Source organism: Coenobita brevimanus, chromosome 1, assembly GCF_032717465.1.
Source record: "Coenobita brevimanus isolate Jiangsu-jjx chromosome 1, ASM3271746v2, whole genome shotgun sequence".
Lineage (NCBI taxonomy): Eukaryota > Metazoa > Arthropoda > Malacostraca > Decapoda > Coenobitidae > Coenobita > Coenobita brevimanus.
The window spans coordinates 65612630-65639908 of record NC_136954.1 but is presented as its reverse complement, the minus strand read 5'-3'; the positions used below and the strand labels follow the sequence as shown (position 1 = coordinate 65639908).

The 27279-nt window shown below is 39.8% G+C and overlaps 1 protein-coding gene and 1 non-coding gene across 2 annotated transcripts in view; both read right to left on the bottom strand.

Annotated features, from left to right (window-relative positions):
* Mau2 (Mau2 sister chromatid cohesion factor) overlaps positions 1-27043 on the bottom strand; it is a 27565-nt gene extending 522 nt beyond the window's left edge. The window contains exons 1-10 of the mRNA XM_080278242.1: positions 26819-27043; positions 25184-25363; positions 24276-24398; positions 21967-22077; positions 15946-16066; positions 12254-12418; positions 10405-10556; positions 9398-9493; positions 8857-9062; positions 3456-3658 (exon numbers count right to left, since the gene is read on the bottom strand). Of these exons, the coding sequence (XP_080134368.1) occupies positions 3456-3658; positions 8857-9062; positions 9398-9493; positions 10405-10556; positions 12254-12418; positions 15946-16066; positions 21967-22077; positions 24276-24398; positions 25184-25363; positions 26819-27043 (1582 nt within the window). The remainder of the gene's footprint in view (positions 1-3455; positions 3659-8856; positions 9063-9397; positions 9494-10404; positions 10557-12253; positions 12419-15945; positions 16067-21966; positions 22078-24275; positions 24399-25183; positions 25364-26818) is intronic.
* Positions 23413-23531, bottom strand: LOC145419010 (5S ribosomal RNA). Its single transcript, XR_013900773.1, has one exon. It is a non-coding gene; the product is annotated as a 5S ribosomal RNA (ribosomal RNA).
* Positions 27044-27279: the final 236 nt, after the last annotated feature.

Sequence of the window (27279 nt, the reverse complement as noted above, 5' to 3'; positions counted from 1 at the left end):
GTGACCTCAGAGATTAGGGACTGAATAGGGAGGCTGCCAGTGATCAAGCAGCATGGAAAGCCACCATTAGGTGAATAAGCCCAGTGCATGCAAGCATGTTGGAGCCTTTACAAACAAAATTAAACAAAACAATGCATAACTCAGTTTTAGGCAATCAGTACCTGGACTGCTGTCTCTTGTAAGGCAAATACAGTAATCTACAATAACATCTTGATTTCACAGCACCATGAACCATTCAAAGGGAAAATTATATCCACATACTGAAAAAATGTATACTGTGATGGCTACTACACAAGTCTTGGCAAAACTTTGATCATATTGTCTATCTATCTATCTATTGCCAGACACCTTAATCATGTAAGGGGTGGCCACAAACAAATCACCGACATGTTGCCCTGTCCCCCAACATTTCACCGCCCTCCCCCAACTCACATCCCCCTCTCTCATATACCTCTCCCATCCATCCCTCTATTTCATCCTCGGCCTCCCCTCCCTCTCCCCCCCTCCACCTCACATACACTCTCCTCGTTAGTCTCTTGCTCTCAATTCTCTCCACATGGCCTAACCACCTCAATGAACTTCTGCTAACGTTTTCTATTACATCCACATCCCCACCACAACGCTGCTTCACTTCCTCATTTGTCAGTCAGTCTCTCCATGTAACTCCATATGCTCCTCTCAAATAACTCATTTCCACTGCTCTTACATTTGACTTGTGTTCTTCCAACAAGATCCAAGCTTCATTTCCACATGCTAGAGCTGGTATCACAATAATATCATGCTGCGACTTTTTTACTTCCATGCTCACTTCGCTATTTTTTAACAATGCTTTCAAAGAACCAGCAACCTTTCTTCCCTGCTGTACTTTATCCTCCAAACTTCCATCCTTATTTATCACACTACCCAAGTACAAGCATATCCCAGTTTAACGATCTAACTGGTTAGGTAAAACCCCATCGTTAGGCAGGGTACCATATATCAGGGCACTTTTGACATGTACTGTATTTCAATATGGACCGTTTACCAGCCTTGGGGTTTCCCGCAAACCAAGTCCAAAACCCACCCAGATGAGCCCAAAACCAGGTTTAAAGGGAATCAAAATGGCCTAACAGCTGTCAATGAAGCTAACCTAAGCCTAACACCTGTAAATAACTCACTAAAACCAACAAATCAAATCTGAATATCGTCAAATATGTCTGGAAAAAATCAAGCTTAGTAAACTGTACCCCAAAATGACAATGTTCACCCCACCTGTGGCTAAAACACATTAATCAAAGTCTAAAAACAGTTTATAAATCACCCTAAACACAATTTTAGTCTAAAATATCATCAAAATTGGTAAGAAAAATCGAAACACATTGTTAAACCAGGGTTTGGCCATCGTTAGGTGGGGTATGGTGCAATTTCTACTCCCATCATTAAGCTGGAGTATCATAGCTAGGGGTATAGTATATAAAGGTATTACTGTACTTAAATGCACTCACATATTCCACTTCCTTATCATCCAAACTCACTGTACATTCAGTGACTTCATTACTCTCGAAGACCATAACATTACTCTTCCTTACATTCACCTTTAGATTCCGTTTCTTACAAACTCTCTCAAGCTCATTCACCAAGCCTAGCAGCTCCCCTTCGTCTTCACTTAACAATACAGTATGGTCTGCAAAGAACAATATAGAAAGTTTCCAAATGTTGCCCTCTCTTTTAAGGGCCCCTCCAACATCCACTTCTCTACCTTATATCTCTTTTATATCCCCATCCATATGCAGATTGAATAACCATGGAGAGATGACACATCCCTTTATTGGTCCAACATTCTGATAGAAAAACTCACTCAGTTCACTATCCATATGCACTGCAGCCTTAGTGCCCTCATACATATTCTTCGCAGCACTCAACAACTTCCCATTTACTGTACTCCAAATATTCTTACTGTTTTCCACATTTCTTGCCTGTCCACTCAGTCATATGCTTTCTCCAAATCCATGAAGGTTGCATACAGCTTCTTTCCCTTCACTGGAAACTTTTTCACTATAGACCTAAGGGTGAATATCTGATCTACACAACTTCCCTTCCTAAAACGTCCCTGTTCTTCTCCAACTAATACCTCTGTTATTTCCCTGTCTCTGTCAATAAGCATCCTACCATAAACTTTGCTTATTACACGAAGAAGACAAATGCCCCTATGATTATCACACACTTCTTTTTCCCCTTTTCCTTTGTACAGGGGAATAATTATACCTGACTTCCAATCCTCTGGGACTTTTCCTCCCAGGCTAATCAGCACACCTTCCATATCCATTCTACTACTATCTCTCCCCCACACTTCAGCATTTCACCACACACTCCATCAATTCCTAGGGCTTTCTCCAATTTGACTTTCTTTATTGCTTCCAGCACTTCCATCCTACTGATCTCTTCCTCCCTTTTCACCACCCTTCTTCTCCCAGCCATTCCCCAGCCACTTATACTCGCATTACTTTCATTCTCCATCTTTAACAGCTCTTTAAAGTGTTTTCTCCATCTGCTCACTTTTTCTCCCTTCTCCACAATCAATCAACCATTTTCATCTTTCACTAACCTACTAACTTCTTTATCACCCTGTCTAACTCTCTTTACCTCCTTCCAGAACATTTTCATACATTCCCTCCACTTTACACTCAATTTTTTTCCAAATCCTTCATCCACTCTCTTCTTACTCTCTCTTACTAATCTTTTCAGCTCTCTCTTCCTCTCATGTATAACTCTCTTCTGTCTCTCAACTTCCTCCATGGCTTTGTTTTCCATCCATTCACTGCATGCTTTCTTCTTTTGCACCACAGCTTGCCTCATCTCTTCATTGCACCATGCCGTTCCTTGCACCCCTTTTCATCTTCTCTTCACACTACACATCACCTCACATACTTCACAGATTTCCTCTATGAAACTCTTGTACACACCTTCCACCTCCCCCATCTGCTCCAAATCATACTTATCCAATCAATCCTCCACTTCTCTCTTATATACTGTCATTTTTCCATCCTCTTGCAATCTTTCTACCCTCCTTTTATGGACTACTTCCTCCTGTCCTTCCCTCCTTCGATTCCTCCATTGCACTTGAACCTTATTTTCACCACCACCAAGTGGTGGTCAGAAAGTTCACTTCCCCAACTTCTGTATGTTGTATATCTACAATAAACATGATTGCAGTATGTGGGTGACTTTAATTTTCCCATCTAATCTATGATAATTCTCATAATCTAACCTTTCAGTATGGCAGAGGACCAAAGTTGGAGGTGTAAGTCTGGAATTTTTTAGACTTGCATGGCCACAGTGGTTTTCACCACCACCAAGTGGTGGTCAGAAAGTCCACTCCCCCAACCTCTGTATGTTGTACATCTACAATAAACATAATTGCACTACATGAGTGGCTTTAGTTTTCCCATTTAATCTGATTATTCTCATAATCTAACCTTTGAGTATGGCAGAGGACCAAAGTTGGAGGTGTAAGTCCGGAATTTTTGAGGCTAACTGCATAGCCGGAGTGACCATGTTGAGGGCCTCACGTGGGTTGCCCAGAGCCAGGAAGATGTGTCCCAGTAGCACAAGTGAACAAGAGGTCAGTCGGTTCAAATCCTCTGCATTAGCCATCTTCAGAGACTCTCGCAGAAATCGTCTGTAACAGAATTTTTTTTTCCTTGGCATGGGAAAAAGGAGAGAGAAAGAGAAAGAGAATGTGTGTGTGTGTGTGTGTGTGTGTGTGTGTGTGTGTGTGTGTGTGTGTGTGTGTGTGTGTGTGTATTTACCTATTTGTATTTACCTATTTGTAGTATACAGGAATTGAGCAATGCTCGTGTTGTCCTGTCTCCATATCCACATTTATCAAGTCTACCTTTACACACATGAATGTTTTTCTCATGCACCACCTCTTTGTCTAAGTCGTTCCAAATATTTAAGAATATACCTAATTGTGATATACACGGAATGTACTATGCTTGTGGGTTTCCGTCGCTGTTTCTCAATAAGTCGAATTTAACTTTAAACTCGTTTAAGTTTTTAGACTGGACGATCTCTTTGTCCAGGCTATTCCATAAGTCTATACTTCTGTAAGGAAAGCTATATTTCTTGATATCCTTCAAGCAGCTTGACTTTTTCAATTTCATTCCATGTCCTCTTGTTGCTCTCTTATCCCATACAAACAGATCTTCTTTGTCAATTTTATCTACTCCCACCATGGTCCTGAACACCGCAATCATGTCTCCCCTCTTTCTCCTTTCCTCTAACGAAGGCAAATCCAGTTTTTCCAGCCTCTCTCTGTATGACAGGTCTGTCAGACTGGGGACCATCTTGGTTGCTGTTCTTTGTATTCTCTCAATCTTGTTTATATCTTTCTTTTTGTGTGGGGACCACACTACCGCTGCATATTCTAACCTGGGGCGGATCATGGCCACTATCAATTTTTTCATCACTTCCTCATCCATATAATGAAATGCTACTCTTATGTTAGTCAAGAGCTTATAAGTCTCTCCAACTATCTTGTTAATGTGCTTTTCTGGTGACAAACTATCTTGGACCAGCACTCCCAAATCTTTCTCTTCTCTCCTTTTTGTGATTAATTCATTACCCTAAAAATAATTCAGTGATGGTCTCCTGGTACTTTTACCCATTTCCAATATTTTACATTTCTTTACATTAAATTTCATTTCCCACGTCCAGCTCCAATTGTGTATCCTATCCAAATCCTCCTGCAGTATTTTACAATCCTCCTCAACCTCTATCTTCCTCAAGATCTTTACATCATCAGCAAACAGACTTGCATAACTGTTCACTCCATCTACCATATCATTTACGTAAATCAGGAACATTACTGGCGCCAACACTGAGCCTTGAGGGACTCCACTTGTTACTTCCCTCCATCCAGACATCTTTTCCTTTATTACTGTCCTCATTTGTCTGTCTCTCAAAAAGTCTCTCATCCATTCCAGAAGTTTCCCCTTTAGTCCTCCTATATATTCTAGTTTCCACATTAGTCTCTTATGAGGTACCTTGTCAAAGGCCTTCTCTAAGTCTAAGTACACACAATCCACCCAACCATCTCTCTCCTGTAACACATCAATCGCTCTTGAGTAAAAGCTCAACAAGTTTGAAACACATGACCTTCCACTTCTGAATCCAAATTGACATTCAGCCAAAATATTCATCTCTTCCAGATATTTTATCCATCTGTCTTTCAGGATTCTCTCACACAATTTTGCGACCATGCTGGTTAGAGACACTGGTCTATAATTCAGGGGTTCTTCCCTGTTTCCTCCCTTGTAAATTGGTACCACATTTGCCCTCTTCCATTCTTTTGGCACTTTCCCCTCTTCCAGTGAGCATACAATTAAGCTGTGAATTTTATCCGCCAGTTGTTCTCTGCATTCCTTCAGTACCCAATTAGAAATTCCATCAGGTCCTGGGGCTTTCCTAACATCTTGAGTTTCCAGTAATATATACACTTCCTGCACCTCCACTTTTATATCTTTCATCACCGGAACATTTCTAATCACTCCCTCCCCTTCCACAAGCTCCTTTTCTTTAGTGAAAACTGACTGGAAACGTTTGTTCATTATTTCTGCTTGCATTGCCGCATCCTTAAAGACCTCTCCATCTACTTTCAGCTTGGTGATTCCTTCCTTTTGTTTCAGTTTGCCATTAACAAATCTATAAAACAGTTTGGGTTCATCCTTGCATTTGTCAATTATACCTTTTTCAAAATTCCTTTCTTCTTCCCTACGTATTCTTGTGTATTCGTTTCTTGTTCTTTTATATTCTTCCTTTGTTCTGTCGTTACCTCTCTTTCTCCAATTGTTCCACGCCTTATCTCTCTTTTTTTGGCTATCATACACCTTCTATTAAACCACTCCTTTTTCCTGTTTTCTTTCCTCTTACTCTTGGTACAAATTTTTCCACTCCCAAATTATAGAGGTCTAGAAAGATATCCCACTTCCTCTGTATCTCTCTTGTTTCTCTGAATTTTCTCCAATCTGCATTTTCAAAAAAGTTTCTCAATCCTGTAAAATTTGCTTTGCCAAAGTTGTATCTTCCCTGTCTATGAAGCTCGTCTCTTGGCTCGACGTTTCCTATTAACATCTGGAACTCAATGACCACGTGATCACTTTTTCCCAAAGGACAGAGATATTCCAATGATTCTATTACATCGGGTTCTTTGGTGAACAGTAAATCTAACCTTGCTGGTGTGTCCTCACCTCGAAACCGTGTCTCTTCTTAGACCCACTGCGTCATCACATTATTCATTATTATATTTAATAACATAGTACCCCACGAATCCTCGCCGCCTCCCGAGTACCATTCCTCCCAGTTCACCTCTTTACAATTAAAGTCACCCACCAAAATTATATTATTGCTTTTCTCAATTATCTTTTGCAAGTAGCTAGCCATATCTGACAACATCTCATGGTAATCGTCATCCTTCCATGCTCTCGTCTTTGGGGGAACATACACTACTGCCATATCTCTCTTAACATTCTCTCCAGTTTCTAATTTCATATATATCACTTCAGCCCTGCCTTCTCCCATTTCCACAGTATCTACATTTATGTTGTTCTTCACTGCTATCATCACTCCTCCTCCCTTTTTTCTTTTCTGTCTTTTCTCCACAGTTTGTATTTACCATCTCCCAAATGAACATCAATATCTTCTCTTAATTTGGTCTCTACAAAGCACATGACATCAGGTTCATGTTCTCTCAAGAAATCATTAATTTCGATCCTTGTCGATATGAAACCATCAACATTAGTATATATCACCTTCAAATTATTTTTGACATTATTAATACCCTCTTCTCTCCTACTCTCTGTCCGTACCACTTCCTCAACTTCTGATCTTTCACAACCATCCCCCCTAGTTTCCTTCACTTCTATTTCCTTAAATACCATTTCCTTACTTTCATATCCAATACTCTCCAAAAAAAAGTATTACGTTCTTCCTCTGTCCTCTTATCATTTTTTTCCTTTACTTCTTCCTTTAATGATTTTAAAACTTCTCTTTCTTCTTCATTCAGATCTTTTCTTATTATAATATTTTCCATCCCCGCCTCTTTGCTTAATTTCCAGGTCACTTTAAGTATCTCATTTATTACACTTTCTGATGTAAACTTGATTCTCATTGGTCTTGTTTCCCCTTTTTTATAAGGCCCTATCCTCCTTACTTCCTCAATTTCTTTTACCCACTTGTCTCCTTCGGGGTCAATCTTGCCTAATATTCCTCTCACCATGTTCGTGTCTCTCTCGAGTCTTGCGAACCTAACCTTTTCTTCCTCTTCCCTGTTTCCAAATACTACCACACATCTGTTCCTTTCTACAGTTTCTCTCACTATTTTCTCTTTTTTCTTCAGTATTTTCACTACATTTTCTTCCATTTCTTTCTTGTTCATTTCCCTTTCTTCCTGGATGATCTCTCTTAAGCTGACCACTTCTTTCTGTTCTTCTTCTACGTGTGCCCACTTTGCCTTGTGTTCTTCTAGTACATTACTCACCTTCTCCGTTTTATTAGTACTCTCTTCAAGTTTCCTCCTCAGTTCAACATTTTCCCTCTTCAAATTCTTAATCTCTTCATTGGCTGTTTCGTTGGACTGGATTAGACTCTGTATGGTGGTTTCCGTATTTCCTGACACATCCTTTATCACTAGATTCTCTACCATTTTTTCGAGTTCACTAATCCTCATAATTAATGTTTTCACCAGGTCCATGACATTAGTATTAGCATCAAATCCTTGAAATTCCATTCCCTCATTGTTTACATTTTCGGCCATCTTTAACGTACCGGTAAAGTACCTAAACAGCTGTTACCGAATAAGCCACAAACATTCATGTATACTATTGCTAACAAATCTTTACATTTTTGGTAGTCTACCAACTTTCATTATTTTAAATTTAAAGAAAGACCCTAGGAGACAGGACAGACAAAATTCCTGAAACTACTCAAGGTTAGGAGCGATGCCTGGGACGACCTCTCTCTCCGGCTGTGTGTGTGTGTGTGTGTGTGTGTGTGTGTGTGTGTGTGTGTGTGTGTGACTTTCTCCTCAACCACGAAGTACGTAATTACCTGCCCCATCACTTTCCCCAGGGTGCAGAGTTGAAGCAGAAGTGTGTTTGGCACAGCCTTGGCTGCTTACATCCTCAAAAAAACACTACTGAAGGTGGGAATTACACTTCGCGGGTTAAACATCTAGACTAAATAGCCTCCAGAAACCATACATTCCAGTTGGAGCAATAAATGAATGGATAATTAAAAAAAAAAAAGAAAGTACGAGGAAGTGATGGAGGAGGAGGAAAGGTCAATGTTGTCTTTACTGTTATCCTGGTCATCATCACCATCACCACTGGTGTTATATCTAATATTAATAAAACTGATGAAACTTCAATAAACTAAAAGTCATATGACTCTTAATGTAGTATTATGGATAAGATGGATGCAATGTTAGTAAACCTTCAGCTCTCCTTCTCCATACTTAGAGTTACTTCCATCTTCATGCCTGCAATGGATGTTCTAAAATAGTTTAGTATATGTCAACCCATAATGGATACCTGGGACACATTAAAGTAATGCTTTGGCTAACACAAGATTATCTTTTAAGACAAAAGAAGCTCTCTGGCTTTAAACAGTTAAGGCACTGATAATTATATATTATGCTATGCATGACTGTATACACTGTATGTACAAACCAGCAGTAATAATTTCATACTGTACTCAAAGCCTGTCATCTACCCTTAACTATTCTGGAGTGCAGCACTCTTGCCTTGGATCCCTAGAGTTGTTGGGGACAACATGGTACTGACTGTTAGAGGCTTTTTATCATTATGGTGAACTTACTTTCCATCATTATGCCTGGCAGTGAAAAAAGCATGGAGGCCCTGCACATAGAATGAGGCTGCTCTGAGACTCTGCGACTGCGTGGGAAGAGTGTCAGGGTTTATGCGGTCCATGATGGCAGCAAAGTCCCGCTCACGGTGACACCGCAAGTACACCACGGCAAGGTTCAAGTTGGCAAAAATCCACAGGTCTCGGTTCTTTGACGTCTGTGAGATAACAACCATACAATGAAGACATGAGTATGAGAAGCTTCTACAGCATTCTTTGTACCCTACAGTAACTCTTAAAGGTGAATTAGCATCAGCAAGCAAGTACCAATGCAATGCATCTAAATATAACTTTTTCAAGCACGGATGATCACCAAGTCTTACCATAACTCTTGAAGTCGATTTAATATTAGCAAATATGAAAAATGTATCAAAATGAAATGGTTTTGACTATACAGTATATGATTACTGACACCAGCACATCATTACAGGTACTTAATTAAATATGTAACTTAGAATAAAATGAACTTTTACTTCTGAACTGATTGTCTTACCCGAAGTGCAGCATTGAACTGAATTTCTGCGGCAGCCGAATTGTTCATGCTCATTGCATACACAGCCAGTAATGTGTGTAGCTGTGCACGGTGGGCCTGAGGGTAACAGTGACTGGATAAATATTCATCTTACCATTCATATACTCTCATTATTTTTATATCATTTCATCTGCTCATTTCTATGACATTTACAGTATAAACACAATAAATATTAATATGAATCAGAGTGGTGATTCAGTATCATACTGTACTTGAGTTATGGGGATGTAGCTGAAGAGTTTTATTTCGGCACATGGAGAGAATGGATGTAGAATGGTTAAAAAGTACTGTACTGTATATGATTCATTTAGTATTTTACGTTTTAGAGGCACGTTTATCTGTTACACCTGGCATTTTTTTTTTAAATTCTGGCTTTAGCATTTACAACAACTGAGTGCAGAACACAAGAAGTGTGAACATCAGGGGTAGGGTTGAAAGAGGCAGACCTAACACGACCTAGGACGAGGTCATGGAGTATGACCTCAGGGATGAGGGACTGAACAGAGAGGTGCTAGAGATTGAGCAGCATGGAGAGCCACCATCAGGTGACCAAGGTCAATGCATGCAAGCATGTTGGAGTCTTTAGGAAAAAAAAAAAAAAAAATTAAGCAACATCTTACACAGCAACAAAGTCTCTAATTTTCTTTGGAAAATTTTGTTGCTAGAGCTACCATCAACACTAAGTTCATAACTCTGATTATATTACAAAATACAATCTACTGACATGGTTTATTTACCTTTATAATGAAACACAGCAACTGAATTTGGGTTTTTTGGTTGCTATACATATGTGAACCAGATGTAGTTCTTTAACATTAAGAGTACTGCATTGTAAGAGTCATAATCAGCAAGATCTGAAAAATAATCTGAGGGCTAGACATGGAGTGACAGCACCTCATTCCCTCATTGGTTGTGGAAGGGCTAATCCACTTCGCCATATTATATGATTATTGAAAAACAAAAAATACCTGAAGCTGTTTGCTGTCAGACTGCAGGAGGCGACACACCCTGGCAATTTCCTTGATTGCTTGTGCTTTGGATCCAATGATGAGGTGACACATTACGCTGTGTTCAAGAAGCAGCAGCTGCAGTGAACTAAGAATACTAGCATTCTCCTCAGCTGAAAAAAGCAACAATAAATAAAGTCTGCAAAATTTATGTACCTTTATAACCCACTTCAACCCTCTGAATTTGGTGAAGTATTTTGTACTTAATATTTGCTAGTTTTTGAGGATTTTATTCAGTTTTGGAGAGACTTTCTGAAGGGGTATGATACTGCATTCATTAAGCCCTTCAGTTTTAGAAGGGGTACGATACTGCATTCATTAACCATCGATCCATCCATCCATCATCCAATCCTACATTGCCCCATGAGGAGCGTAGGAGCCCGGGGCTAGGCATTTGGTCCTGACATTTAAGGTAAGAGTGACCAGCCTCACTCATCCCTGAGTGGCATTACATGAGCAATCAACCCCAACCATCCCTTGGATATAAATCTTCACCAGCTCAATCTGATTGGAGCGCAATAATTACCCACTAAACCACCAGGCGCCAAACTTTGGTTATATGGTTACCACCCAGCGTAGTAAATGGTTTCCTGGTGCACAGGAAACCATTTGGCTTGTCACTCAGCGTAGAGTCACCCACAGGCTGAAGGAAGTGGAAAGAATGAAGGAAAGAAAGACAGAGGAGGGAGTGTAAAGTCACCCGTAGGCAGAAGGACAAGGAAAGAATGAAGGAAAGAAAGACAGAAGAGAATGGAAGGAAAGAAGGATGGAGAGTAAAGGGCAGACACCCGAGGGCAGCACTACATCGAGTGAGTGGATGGTGAGCACCCCCACCTACCACAACATTCATTAACCCCTCCAGTATTAAATGTCTTTCCTATTCTAAATAAAATATTCTAATCGTTGCAAAACTTATATATAGAAAAAAATACATCCTCAAAGCAAAGGTTTTAAGGCTTTTCTGGTTATTCAATTATAGGTTTCCTGTAATCAGTCTGTTAAACATAAATTCAAGTTTCCATTCCAGATGATGATAGGACTATGAGGTGCTTGACTTAACAGTGACCTCATCACATAACTCTGTACCCTATTATTTTTTTTCGACACTTCGCATATGAAACAGTCTTAAAAACAAATAACGCCTGCATAGCATACAACAAACTGTGAGTGAAATTAACATGGAATATTTCATCATGTGTCTTGATGGCACTCCAATCGGATTGAGCCTGGGCAGGTTTATGTCCATGGAGTGGTTGGGGTTTATTGCTCACATAATGCCACTCAGGGATGAGTGAGGCTGGTCACTTTCATCTTAAATGTCAGGACCAACTTGCCTAGCCCTAGGCTCCTATGCTCCTCATGGGGCAACACAGGATTGGATGATGATGATGATATTTGGAATATTTCAAAAATTTACATTTACCTCTGAAATACAGCACTACATTCATTTCTTTTTCTTTCATGTCATTTATTAATTTCTTATGCTCAAGTAAATCTCACATGAAAATCATTATTTGTTCACACAGAATATTATCTCTACTTCAATAAAATGGCATGATACTGAGTACATGGTGATATAGCAAATCACTCTTCATCCAACTATCTGTTCATTATCAAATCTTTCATTGCCTTAAAGGTAGCATATGACCTTTAACCCTACACTATTTAGTCCATACATTTAAGATAAGGATGACTAGTCACTAGCACCTGATCTATACAGTATTACATAACTAAAGCAGCTACTGTAGCTACTGTATGAGCAGACATATGAGCATCAATCAGCCTCTCATATTGTGTATGAGTCACATACCTTTAAGTTTATCTATCTGTAAAAGCGCCTTATCTGTGTACTTCTGTGCTTTCTCCATGTACCCAGCCTGCATTGAGTGCATTACTGACACCAAATAAACAAGTACGCACAGCTGCTCCCGGGGGAGCCATGCAAACATCTCACTGCTGCTGCTTGGGATCACCTCTGAAAAAAAAAAGAAAAAAAGTTACTGTACATAGAAGAAATACATGTATATGGCATAATGTGAAGAGTTAAATCACAATAATAAAAATCATCATCATTCCAGTCTCTCTTTCCTACCCACAGATGGGAAATAATTGTGTGTGTGTGTGTGTGTGTGTGTGTGTGTGTGTGTGTGAGAGAGAGAGAGAGAGGAAAAAAACTAACAGAGGGAAAATGAATCACCAGCATGGTTAATTAAATGGGCTACACTCATTTATTTATTCACCATTCAGGCCTCCAGAATCTTGACTCCATCTCTATATATAACTATCCACACTTATGCCCTTTTTTACATTAGCTGTCAGCTTCAGTCAGTCTGACGATTATCATGTCACTGGGTAAATCAGGGGTGTAAAACCCATCTTACAGACTCCTTTGTACAAAATTCTTCCAACCACCTCAATACCCAGTCAGTTCTTGAGAATATCAAGCTCCATATTGTACCTTGCTTTCTCACATACTCATTTACTATATCTAAATTTTCTTGTACCTAAAAATCTTTATACACCAGAACCATATCCTTACTATTTCAATCCCATGAATTTAGTAATGTTTTATTTGATGTATTATTGCTACTGCCAGACAATGTTTATTCAGCTCTGGAGATACTACTCAAACTGAGGTAGTTAAATACAATACAGCATTGCCTGTATTACCCACTCCATTTACTGGATGCCCTCCAAAGCTGAATTAAACTGTCTAATGGCAGCATGAACAAAATAACAATGGCACCCTCAGGCTGTTGGGGTTAAACTGCCTAATACTGGTCTTGATGGAATGGTCTAGGTACCACAAACAGTCAGTCCTCACTTAAAGTTTTGGATCTTTAACAACAAAATGCTACATTAGGCAAAAAACTTTAAGTAACACACCCTTCTGGGAGTGCACATACATTCACGCATGCACACATGTATGGCACACACATGCATGCATACACGCATGTGCACACACACCCTCCACTCGGCAAAAGCGATCATTCATTCATTCACTCATTGCCAGACGCCATGTATCCCAGACGGGGTGGCCAATGGCTTAGAGTTAATTGTTTTACAGGGAGGGGCACTAATCCTCCACCAATACTAAATTATAACTTCAGGATAGCATATGACATAGTAAACAGCAATGACAGTTACAAAAAGAGACTAAACTATAAAAAGGGAAATTATCAAGACCTAAAGAAGTATTTCTTAGAAGTTGATTGGGAAAATGAGCTTAGAGGACAAGATTTAAATGCTGTATATAAAAAATTTTGTGAATTTTATGAAATAGGAGTCCAGAAGTACATCCCACAGCACAAAGAAGCAGATAAGAAAATACAGAAATGGTTCAATACAGAATGTAAAAAATCTAAAGAAAGAAGAGATTTGTTGTGGAATAGATACAGAAGACACAATAGTGAAAGGGCGTATAATAATTACAAACAGGCAAGAAACGACTATACAAGAATAAGGAGGGAAGCCCAAAAACAGTTTGAGGAGGATATAATAAATAAAAGTAGTGATCAACCAAAGCTGTTTTACAGCTATATCAGAAGTAAAACCAAAGTAAAAGATATAACACAATCCATCACGGATGAGGGAATCACTTATACACAAGAGAAAGATATTTGTGAAGCACTAAATAAGAATTTCCAATAAGTTTTTACAGAAGAAAAAAATTTTGAGAGGGAATATGTGGAACACACATGTCCACACATACTACCAGATATACAAATAGCAGAAAAAGTAATACAAGAGGAGTTAAGTAGATTAGACAGAGGAAAAGCAAGTGGTCCTGATGAAATTTCATGTTGGGTGTTACGAGAATGTGCAAAGGAGTTAAGTAAACCATTATTTTTAATTTTCAAGAAATCCTTGAGTCAAGGGAAACTACCTGATATTTGGAAAAAAGCAAATATAGTCCCCTTATTCAAGAAAGGAAATAGACAAAATCCTCTCAACTACCGACCAGTATCACTGACCAGTGTTGTAAGCAAGGTATTAGAAAAACTTTTAAGAAAAGCTTGGGTAAATCATCTAGAAGAACACAGTATGATAACAGAAAGACAGTTTGGTTTCAGAAAAGGAAAATCATGTGTTACTAATCTGTTGAGCTACTATGACAGAGTAACAAACACAATACAGGAAAGGGAAGGATGGGTGGACAGTATCTATTTAGATTTCAAGAAAGCTTTTGACACAGTACCACACCAAAGACTTTTATGGAAGCTGTACCATCAAGGAGGAATTCGAGGCAAACTGTTTTGTTGGATGCAAGACTTTCTCATAAAAGAGAAATGAGGACAGTACTAAGAGGAAACTACTCATCATGGAAAGAAGTGACTAGTGGAGTACCACAGGGTTCGGTGCTGGCACCAATCATGTTTCTAGTGTACATAAATGATATAAACAGTAACACCAGAAATGAGAGCTATCTGAATATGTTTGCAGATGATGCAAAAATGCAAAGGAGAATTACTAGCACAGACTCTTGTAGGGAGCTACAAGAAGAATTAAATAAACTTCATGAATGGAGTAGTACATGGCAAATGGAATTCAATGTGGACAAGTGTCATGTAATCAAGTTTGGTAAAAGTGGAAAAAGACCTGATTGGGATTATAAGTTAGGAAATAAAACCCTATACACATCAGAAAGAGAGAAAGACCTAGGTGTGATTATCAATAACAGACTATCTCCGGCTGACCACATCAGCGAGAAGGTACGGAACATGTATACACTGCTTGCAAATATGAGAATAGCATTCACATACATAAATGACGACATGCTAAGAAGGATAATAACATCATTCATTAGACCAACCCTGGAATATGCATCAATAGTCTGGAGTCCTCATCTCAAAAAGCATATAGACAAGATTGAAAAAGTTCAAAGGGCCACTACAAGATGGATACCAAGCTTAAGGGACCTAAGCTACGAAGAAAGACTAAATAAACTGAATCTACCAACACTACAGGAGAGAAGGAAAAGAGGTGACATGATAATGCTATATAAGTGCATATCAGGAAAGGAGAAAATAGACATAAATGATTACTTAACATATGGAGAAGCATCAGCAAGAGGACACTGCAAAAAACTGCATAAGAAGAGAGGTGATAAAGACGTAAGGAAATTTAGTTTCCCAAACAGAGCAATTGATCAATGGAATGCACTACCGAATGAAATAGTGTGTGCCAAAACAATTCACAAATTTAAGGATATGTACGATAAATATGGTCTAAGACACGGGACAATACGAGCTTGACTCATTCCTGTAAAGATACAATTAGGTAAGAACAATTAGGTAAGAACACACACACACACACACACACACAAATCATTCTCACTGCAAAACAACTGCGTAATGAATCATAAGCAACTTTCAGTGAAGAATTGTTGTTAATCACTCAGCAACTTAACAATGAAGAACTTCAGGTGCAACAATTTCAAAAATGACAAACTGCATACAAAATTTCTGACGACTTCAAAGTAACACTGTTCCTAACTCCCACCTTGTTCTGACAGCTGAGTGATGTTTTGTATGGACTGCTGGAGCTGTTTGAGTGCTGGCTTAACACTCTTGACCTGCCCACTGTTCAGGTTGTGGCACACCATCAGCACCAAGTAGAAGACCTGACCAATGCAAGTAATTAGTCAGATGTCAAGGTCACCTTCAGAAACAAGGGGACACCATCATTACCAAGTAGCAGTAGTAGGAAAACTGATCAATGTATGCAATTAGTTGGATGTCTAAATTACCTTCAGAAACAAAGACACAACATCAGCATCAAGCAGAAGACCAAAAATTAAGACCTGATTAATCCTGGTAATTAACTGCATGTATATATTACCTTGAAAACAAAGACATATCCAAGATTCTAAAATAAAAAAAGGAGTTTCCACACAGACCCGGAATGCAGACCATCATTATGACCCTTTCTCTCACTTAAAAGATCGGTAAAGTAGGATGAAACAAGGAATGAGAGCAGAGTACCGTATATGAATGTGAAGAACTATCAACACCATAACCAGAGAAGCGGGCAACATAGTCATTTACATATAGTACCCATAATAATCAAAACTATTTTTTTTTTTTAGCAACCTTAATAGAGACTGTAAGAAATGTGGCCCAAATCACTGGGAATTCTGTTGATGCATTTTTTTTTTCTCTCTTTCTCCCTCTGTATGTATGTATGTGTGAAAATATATATATATATATATATATATATATATTTATATATATATACAGTCACTACTCGTTTTACGATGGGGTTACATCAGGTCATACCCTATCATATACTGATTTTATCGTAGATCGGGAGATTGAAACACATTATAAAAGGGAGGTTACGTCAACTCAACTTCCCAAAGTCACCTAACCAAGACTGAACCATAAATGACAACCCACCTTCATTCCTTCCTGTGTTGGTCCAAGTCGTCCCCCCCGAGGCTAGGGGACAACCTGTGCTTACAGGCACTATTGGTCAGCCTCTGAGACGGACAGGAACAGGTTAGGGGGAGGGGAATCCGGCCCATACCTGCACCAACCTTAGCAATGGGACCCATACCTGCACCAACCATAGCACTGGGGCCTACACTGGCACTGACCTTACCACTGGGCACAAAAATCCACAGTACTGTAGTACGATGTTTGGCTGAGAGGTGACGATAACAGGGGGGCACACATGAACAAGTTGAAAAGACAAGGCTTTGAAGGGGTTGCGGGACCTGAACCATAACAATGCATTGCACGCCAGGGCCGCCATCTTGCCTGGGACAAGCGACGGTCACCTTGCGTGTGCCTGGCACTTTCCGATGGAAAATCGTTATAGCAGGAAATTTATTGTAAATCGAATTTTGGGCTGGAACTTTTCTATTATTGTTGTAGCAAATTATCGTAAACCAAATCAATGTAAAACAAGTAGTGACTGTATACGAAGTCCCTCATTTATCCGGACGCTAAGTATCTGGGCGTGCTCATTATCCGGATGCTGGACCTTGGCTCTATTAAACCATTATCCGAATTTACTTGCTATTATATGGACGTAAAAGTCCCCGAGAACTTCAGCCAGCCAGCCGACATGTTCAAACATTCGGTATCATGGCCGCTGGGTTCGAGCCGTGGGCAGAAAGTAGTCCATATCCCACAACTATAGGGAAAATGTCCGTCTGCCCCTGTGCTGAATGGTCAAAATCGCACGTTCATCCTATCACTCCCAACGAACCTCCAGCGACCGTGCAATTCGATTGTAACCTGCAAGCAGTGTCAAAACGTCTGTATGCATCCCTACTGAATGTTTAATATCACGTGACCACCGGGCTAAGTCTTTCCCAACCGTTACCTCCATCGAACACAGACCACAAGCCACGAGTACATGTTCGGCGACAGTGGCCATCCGCCTCTCTACCAAACGTCGAAAGTCCCCTGCTCACGGTGAGTTGTGTTTCTACATGGCCACTCGGCGTCTCACAGACCGCTAGCCACAAGTAAATGTACAGTAAAAGCGCCCATCCACCTGTTGACAGAAGGGGAAGAATCCTGCCCACGGCCTTGTGTCTCCCTCCCCTCCCATCCCTCCTCCATATCCTCTCGGCTCCCCCCTCACTCCCTCAGTCCCTACCCTCCTCCATGGTAATAACGCTGACTCGTGAGTTTTCACATTTTTTTTGCTCTTTATTCATCTACTATTGGTCGTATCGCAATTCCAAAGGGACCACAGGAAAGCTCATGAATTTTGTGTCCAGACATATTCGTAACTCTTGGAAGGTGCTAGAAAAATTTTGTACTAGGATGGTGGGAATTTATATGAAAGTAAGTTTTACTACTGAATGCTTTATTCTTGCTACAGTTCTGTACTATTACTTATCAGTTTTATGTGTTTTTATTAGCTTATCTTATAAACACCAGCAAAGATGATGGTATATCATTTATAGCAATATAACCAATTTCCGGTGGCATATTTGGCCATGGAATTTTTTTTGAGCCCCAGGAGCAATCATTCGTCACAGACAACATATTTTCAGACCGTCGTCAGGGTTTTTGTTGGTTATGCATCTTTTCTTGATGTTTAGCATTAATATGGATACTCCTATGTGTTTTGATGTTCAATATGGCAGAATGATCGGAAAACAGGGCCAAAATTAGGAGAGGTATTGTACATACAGTAGTGAATAGGTTGGGTGTTTTTTGGTTTTGAATGTTTTTTTCATGTTTTTTTGGTATTTAGCATTAATATGGATAACCCTATGTGTGTTTTGATGTCTCAATATGGCTGAATTACCAGAAAACAGTGCTAAAATTAGGAGGGGTACCATACATACAGTAGTGTACACATCAGATGCTTTTTGGTTTTCAGTGTTTTTTTTTCATGGTATTCTTGGTGTTTAGCATTACTATGGATACTCCTATGTGTTTTGATGTCTAAATATGGCGGACTGACCTGAAAACAGTGCCAAAATTAGGAGGGGTACTGTACGTACAGCAGTGTTTATGTCAGGTGTATTTTGGTTATCAATGTTTTTTTTTTTGTCATGGTTTTCTTTGTGTTCAGCATTACTTTGGATATTCGTCTGTGTGTTTTGATGTCTAAATATACCAGATTGACCTGAAAACAGTGCCAAAATTAGGAGGGGTACTGTATATACAGTTGTGTGCAGGTAGTGTTTTTTGGTTATCAGTTATTTTTCTGCATGGTTTTCTTGGTATTGAAAATTATTTTGGATAATCCTATGTATGTTTTGATGCCAAAATATGGCAAAATGACCAGAAAACACTGCCAAAATAAGAAGGGGTACTGAATATACAGTATTGCATAAGTAGGGTGTTTTTGGTATTCAGTGGTTATTCTGCATGGTTTTCTTGATGTTTAACATTAATTTGGATATTCCTTTGTGTGTTTTGATGTCTAAGTATGCCTGAATGACCGGAAAACATTCCCAAATTAAGCCTAGGTACTGTACAAATAGGTTAGGTATAGGCTGGAGGTTGGGTAAAGGTTGGGTCTGGGTACAGTAGGGAAATAGTGTTCACTATCCGCATGTTGCCACTACCCGGACATGCCTTTGGCTCTATTACGTCCAGATAAATGAGGGATTACTTTATACATATATATATATATATATATATATATATATATATATATCCAACATCCAATCCTACATTGCCCCATGAGGAGCTTAGGAGCCCAAGGCTAGGCAATTGGACCCGACATTTAAGATGAGAGTGACCAGCCTCACTCATCCCTGAGTGGCATTACATGAGCAATCAACTCAAACTACCCCTTGGATATAAACTTTCACTGGCTTTATCTGACTGGAGTGCAATAATTACCCACTGAACTACCAGGAGCCAAAATTTGGTTACATGGTTACCACCCAGCGTAGTAAATGGTTTCATGGTGCACAGGAAACCATTTGGCTTGTCACTCAGTGTAGAGTCACCCACTGGCTGAAGGAAGTGGAAAGAATGAAGGAAAGAAAGACATAAGAGGGAGTGTACAGTCATCCGTAGACAGAAGGACAAGGAAAGAATGAAGGAAAGAAAGACAGAAGAGAATAGAAGGAAAGAAGGATGGAGAGGAAAGGGCAGACACCCGAGAGCAGCACTACATCACGTGAGTGGATGGTGAGCGTCCACACCTACCACCAATTATATATATATATACAGTATATACATATACTTTATATATATATATATATATATATATATATATATATATATATATATACAGTATATACATATACTTTATATATATATATATATATATATATATATATGAAGCCTCTGTGGAACAGTGGTAAAGTGTGCGTTTTTGTACACTGAAGAACGAGGGTTCACGCCCCACAAGGGTAATAAAGTTTGGGAGTGTTCTTCAGGCCACGTACTGCATTGGTGGACACAAGGGGTGCTATTGTTGAACCAGTGTCACATGCTATAAAGTATGCTTGCACCCAGTCGACTTGCGAGGGCCGATTACACTTGGTTCACAAACTACACACACATCCAAAGCCACGCCAACACTACAATTACACTTACAAGCACTTCTCACCCTACATACAATCTCTACTAGACAGCTTAAGCTACTTGGTGGAGATACATTGGCTGTATCATCCCCACTTCAGTTCGGATAGGCCGGTCCTGCAGTGGACACACAAACGGCTGATGAGATGCGATGTGTATATATATATACCCCTAATCTTAACGTTTCTCACTTTCAGCACCCAAATATCATCCCCCCTAATCTTAACGCTTCTCACTTTCTGCACCCAATTATCATCCCCCATCCTCTCCACATGTCCAAACCACCTCAATCTACCTCTCCTCATCACAACACCAATATACTCTAGTCCCATCCTACCTCTCAACTCTTCCAACTTAAACCTAGTCCCCCCAGGCCCTGCACTCAGGGACACACTGCACATTCACTTAATCACTGTCATTTCTGTACATCTGAGCCTGCAAATATCCTCTTCCTTTACTGCCCAAGTCTCACTACCATACAGCATGACACTCCTAACACATGCTGCATACAAAGATTCCATAACACACAGGGAGAACCCTCTCAATGTCACCAGAGGCAACAGCTCCATGAACTTCTTCCAACCACTCCTCACCCTAGCCACAGAGCTAGCTCCAGCCCCACCTCCAGCACATAATATGTCTCTCATATAACAAAAATTCTTTCACACACTCAAGAGACTCACCAGCATGTTCAATCCTTTCACACCTGACAATCTCCACCTGCTCTCCCCGACACACCATGCACATAAAATAAGCAATATCTCTCAGTCCACCTCTAATACCACTACATCTCCTATGCACCCACTTATCACAAACACTGCACAAGATGGAATTACTTGCCACGCCCTTGTGGCAAATTGTGCATCGCCACTCTCTCTCTTCTTTGACAGTACCACCACCAACCCTAGATATCATCACTTTTGTTTTATCTGCATTTATTCCTAAACCCTTGTGCCCTATATCATCTCTCCACTTCCTTAATCTTTCCTCTGCCTCCCTTTCATTCTCTATAATCAACACCAAATCACCAGCAGACAACATCTCCCACTGGAGTCCATTTCTGAAGTCATGTGAGAGGACTTCAAGTACCATGATAAACAACAAGGGACTCAAAACTGACCCCTGATGCACACCAACATTCACGGAAAACTCATCACTCAAATCTCCATTAACTCTTACCTGAGTACGAGCACCCACATACATGGCCATAACCACCCTAACCAGCCACTCCTTGATCCCAAGCTTTCTCACTGCACACTTCACCACCTCCCTAGGGGCTCTGTTAAAGGCCTTCTCCAGATCAACAAAAACAAAGTACAGTTCCTCTTTTTTCCTATGTATTTTTGCTGAACCTGTTGAACAATGAATATGACATCAGTGGTCCCCTTGCCTGGCATAAACCCAAACTGCATCTCATCATTATTCACTCCTGAGAGAAAAAAAAAAAGGTCATGATAATGATGCTAAAAATAAAAACAAAATGCACTAATCACAAGTGAAATGTTATTTTTACCCTGAGATGTTCCTTCTGTCCTTGTGCACCATTGTACTGCTCCACACTCTGGTTGGCCTGACTTAACAATGCCTGTACCTCTGCACCTCCTCGGCCCTCCAGGAGAAACACCTGAAGGAAATTAATGCAAGAATTGTAGATGTTGATGTTGTTATTGTGACCCCCAGTTTATCTGAAATGTAAGGCCAGTGCAACTGCAGCTAAAGTTTCCTTTCTCTTGCAGTCCACCATCTTCCTTCTGGGGGACAAGGAGGGACTTCGTTTCATTTCGTTTATGAAGGTTCCAACATGCTTGCATGTGCCAGCCTTGGTAACCTAATAGGGGCTTTCCATGCTGCTCAATCTCTAGCAGCCTCCCTATTCAGTCCTTTATCCCTTAGGTCGCACTCTATGACCTTGTCCCACGTCTTTTTAGGTATACCTCTCACAACCCTATCTCCTATGTTCACGCTTCTCATTTTCTGCATCCAGCTGTCACACCCATCCTCTCCACATGCTTGAACCATCTCAATCTACCCCTCCCCATCACAACACCAATATACTCCAGTCCTCTCCTTCCTCTCAACTTTTCCATCATAAACCTGGCCTCCCCAGCCCTCACATTCAAGGATGAACTACACATCGACCTAATCACCTTCAATTCTGTATGCTGGAGCCTACAAAAGAATATCCACTTCCATTACTGCCCAAGTCTCACTAACATACAGCATTACACTCCTAACACATGCTGCATACAAAGATCCCTTAGCACGGGGAGAGGGCCCTCTCAAAGAGGGGCAACAGCTCCCTGAACTTCTTCCAACCACCCCTCACTCTAGCCACAGAGCTAGGTCCGGCCCCACCTCCAGCATATAGCTTGCGTCTCAAGTGATATCTGTATAACCAAGTAGCGAAGCTACCTGGTTATCACACTGGTGCAGGGATGAGTGAGGCTGGTCACTCATCTTAAATGTCAGGACCAACCTGCCTAGCCCTGGGCTCCTATGCTTCTCATGGGGCAACACAGGATTGGATGAAGATGATGATGATGATGCCCCTGTGAGAAGATGTCCTTATCCAGCACCTGTAAATGTAGTGCTGGTAGTATCCATATTACCATGACCTTCACCTGTTGGCAAACAATTTAACTCATTCTTACCTTGAACCCCTCCGGCCAGAGCATGTCTTTTTTCATCTTACTCTTCTTACCACCAAACAATTCTATTCAGTTTAGGGAAAACCTCTTGTAGTGAAGGGTTAATGAAGGCTATAGCCAAACCCTCCTGTCTGAAAGGTCTCTCCTATGCTAAATACAACAATTAGGTGGCACCAAGAGTTTAAAAAATTAATGTCCCATCCATCCATTGCCAGACGCCATGTATCCCAAATGGGGTGGCCAATGGCTTAGAGTTAATTGTTTTACAGGGAGGGGCACTAATCCTCCACCAACCCCACTTGACGTAGGGATGCCAACAGCATCTGGTGTTCCCAGGCGGTCACCCATCCAAGTACTAACCAGACCCAACGTTGCTTAACTTCGCTGATCGGATGGGAAGCGGTGTACTCAACGTGGCATGGCCGTTGATGCAATTTTTGGTGAAGACGTTAAACAAATGTATCATCATCTACACCATACAAATGATACGAGCGAGAATTGCAGTACTGTCACACATGACTTCTTTACCTCTATGCTCACCTCCCTATCCTTACCATTACTATCAATGTAGCTATAACACAACCTCAAAACTGAACATCAAAAGTTTATAGAGCTACTGTACATGTAAAATTCAGACACCACAATATCTTAAATCATTTCCATTTTAGCTTCTAAAATTAGCCTTTAGATTTGTCCCACCAAATGTGTGTCATGACTATGAGATAAGGATAGCCAGTTACCACACTACTACTATAAGACAAGGATACTGCAGCAGAAAGTTTGGTTTACCAAATGTATGTCTACAATATGGGATAAAACTAGGATAACAAGTCAACTACTACTTATAAAGTTCACAATTTTCATACGTTTGAATTATCTTTGGAAATATACATCCTGAATATTTGAGGTTGCTCTGTACCTGCAATCCTCCTTCCCTGCTGTTCTCTTGATGGCACTCCATCCTCTAAACTTGCACCCTTGAACATCACACCATCTAGATACATGCATTTCAAGGCATTCACTTCCTCCATTTCCTGACCATTAAACATCACTACACACAATGTGACTTAATTTCTTTCAAAGTAAAATGATAATTAACTTTATTATGGTTAATGGTCACTAAAAAAAAAAAAAAAAAACTTCTTTTACCATGGACAAGTTTCTCCCAACTTACCATAATTTTGCTGAGTAGAAAGAGGAGCTGGTTGTAAGCAATGCCTTGTATATGACAGTATTCTAATCCCTTCTGCAGGAGGGTCCCAGCAGAGGAATAGTCAAACTCTGACAGGACAAGTTGCTGGAAAAATAGGTATATGATTAGTAAATGCATCAGTGAAATGTATCTGGTACTACAACAATAAATGTGTGCAGTACGGGATTATGTGTTTTAACTAAGGTAATGTTAGCTTTAAAGAAAGTCATCAACTGTATATACCCAAGTTTTTATTAAATTTTATGAGATATGACGGATGGATGGATGGATTAAAATTATATTTTAAAAGTGGAATTATTTGTGAAATTACAGAAAAATATAACAAAATGTCTACTCATCCGAAGTAGCTTGGGTAAACATGCATACTGTAGTTAATTCTGAAGGGCAGTGATACTGTAAAGGTGACTTTATACTGAGTTGCTTTATCAATATACTGTACTGTAACATATTGTAAATAAAAGGATTCACTTGATAAACCTTAAATAGAGTACTGGTACCCATCCATCCATCCATCCATTGCCAGACGCCATGTATCCCAGACGGGGTGGCCAAGGGCTCAGAGTTAATTGTTTTTACAGGGAGGGGCACTAATCCTCCACCAACCCCACTTGACGTAGGGATGCCAACAGCATCTGGTGTTCCCAGGCGGTCACCCATCCAAGTACTAACCAGACCCAACGTTGCTTACCAATGGTACAGTATTTTCAACAATAGTCTACATCTGTTAATAAATGTATACAATACAACCACAAAACACAGTGTAATATGCAGACCACTATCATAATCTGGCATTGCTAGAGATACAAAATTATATCAGTCGGGTTACTGTAGATCAGATACTGCACTGGCAACCACGAGAAATATCTTACTGCAGTCTGGAAGATGAGGCGACAATGCCAAAACACATTCTGCCTTGAAAGATCAATTGCACGCTGAAGGAGAGCCTTAGCATTGTTACTGCCCCCTGTCTGCTCGTATATCTTGGCTAACTCACAAGCAGCCTCAAATCGCACATCATCAAATCCAACAATATTCATTGACAGTGTCCACTGTGAAGGAAAAAGGTGGAACACATTATGGTTCACTATATATATAAACTGTACTTAAAAACATGGTACAGTATACAGCTTATTTTTACAACAGTAAAGTATATCAAGGCATTAGGATAATAAATTTTCACAGCCTGTGATTCTTACTCTCCTAAAATTTCAAATAACAATTCCTCACAGATGTGTTCCTAAAAGCAATCATATTCAGCAAAATTTGCTTTAAGAGAGGATCATGCTCCAGCAAGTGATTATCTTTTCAAGAATTAAAAAATCATATTCAAAGCCATACATGAGTAGCCAACCAAAATACAGTATACTGTTTATGAAGTTTAAGGTTATTTAGGTGTATCACTGTGTATTAATACCAGTATTTGAAGTCTTAAATCAGTTTTAAAAATTAATGACACATCAGTACAGACAGAAATGTTAGTGTGAGTTGTTTCAATCCTGACCCTTCACTACATATCATAACAAATTAATAATGAACAATGATGTGTTCTGTTGACTGAAAGGTTTACAGTGAAAATCATGTTAGTCTATGTGAAGCACGTTAACCACATATGTGAGACTAAAGAGCAAATGTTAAAACTGTCTATCTATCTATAGCCATACACCATAATCCCATAAGGGGTGGCCGTTTGTCTTTGAGTTACGGTAATGGTTTTACGGGAAGGGGCACTAACCCTTCGCCAACCCACTTGCTGACATGTAGGGAACATGTGTGGATTGGTAATATGGTTACCAACCAGCACTGTAAATGGTTTCTTGGCTTACACCTTACAGGAAACCAGTAGTAATGCTACTGTATACAGTGCAGTTTTAATGTATGTTACACTGCTTCCAACTAATCACAGAACCAAAGTCGGTATAACTTTAGAAGTAACCAATGTTACCAATTTTCATTATATTACGTCCCTGAACTATTCTAAGATTTACCTTTTAAGCATAGTTTGAGTTGGGGGAGCAAATTTTGTAGGGGTAGTCATATAGTGGCTTAGGTTAGGCTGTCGCTCAGTAACGGATGAATGTTGCGCCATATTGGCTGGTGCAGGCATGTGCATTCGGTCTATGTCAGGCTCTAGATTAGGCCTAGGTTAGGTTATATTAGGTTAGTTTGGGTTAGTTTAATGCAAAATAGTGTGTTTTTAATTAATCTTGATCTTGATTTTGGGGGATAAACCCACTTTTGGAAATCTTACTCAAAATTCCAAAAGGGGGATTTTCCCCCCAAAATGAGGGTCAAAACTAATTAAAGCACAGTATTTTGCATTGGAAACCATAAAAATAATAATAAAAGAAAACGTTGGTTACTTCTAAAAATTTACCCCAAAGTCTATTTGCCCATATATGACAGAAAACCTCACAGTTGAATAAAAATGGCAGTTTTGTTACACTAAACTATACGGGTTTTCCTAGATTTTCACCACGAGTCAATAGTAAAGCAATTACACTTACTGCTTTTTCTAAATGGTCGCGAGCTAGCTGAGTGTTCTTTGTATATTTTATTAACAAATTGGCTAGCTGGAGGTGAGTACGAGCTTCAACTTTGGGTGGAGGTGAGATAGTCAAGACCGCCTGCAAGCACTGAAGGCACTTTTTAATGTTAGCTGGCTCTTGAGTACGGAACCGCTCGGCTAACGCTAACAGTGATAAGTAATATGCATTTTGTGGATTGGCCATAGCACCGAATTAACTGAGAATGAGGACCAGTGCCCTCCTAGCTACGACGCTCATTCAGCGCGACCCAGACCTAGTAAACATTGCGCATTCGAAATTCAATCATATGTCATTTCACCTGGAAACTTTAACGAGAATAATTTATCGCAAACATTATGATACTGAACTGTCTTCTTTTAATTTTGACCACATATCGATTGGAAAGATGGATTAATAAATATTCTTTCATTTGTTAATGT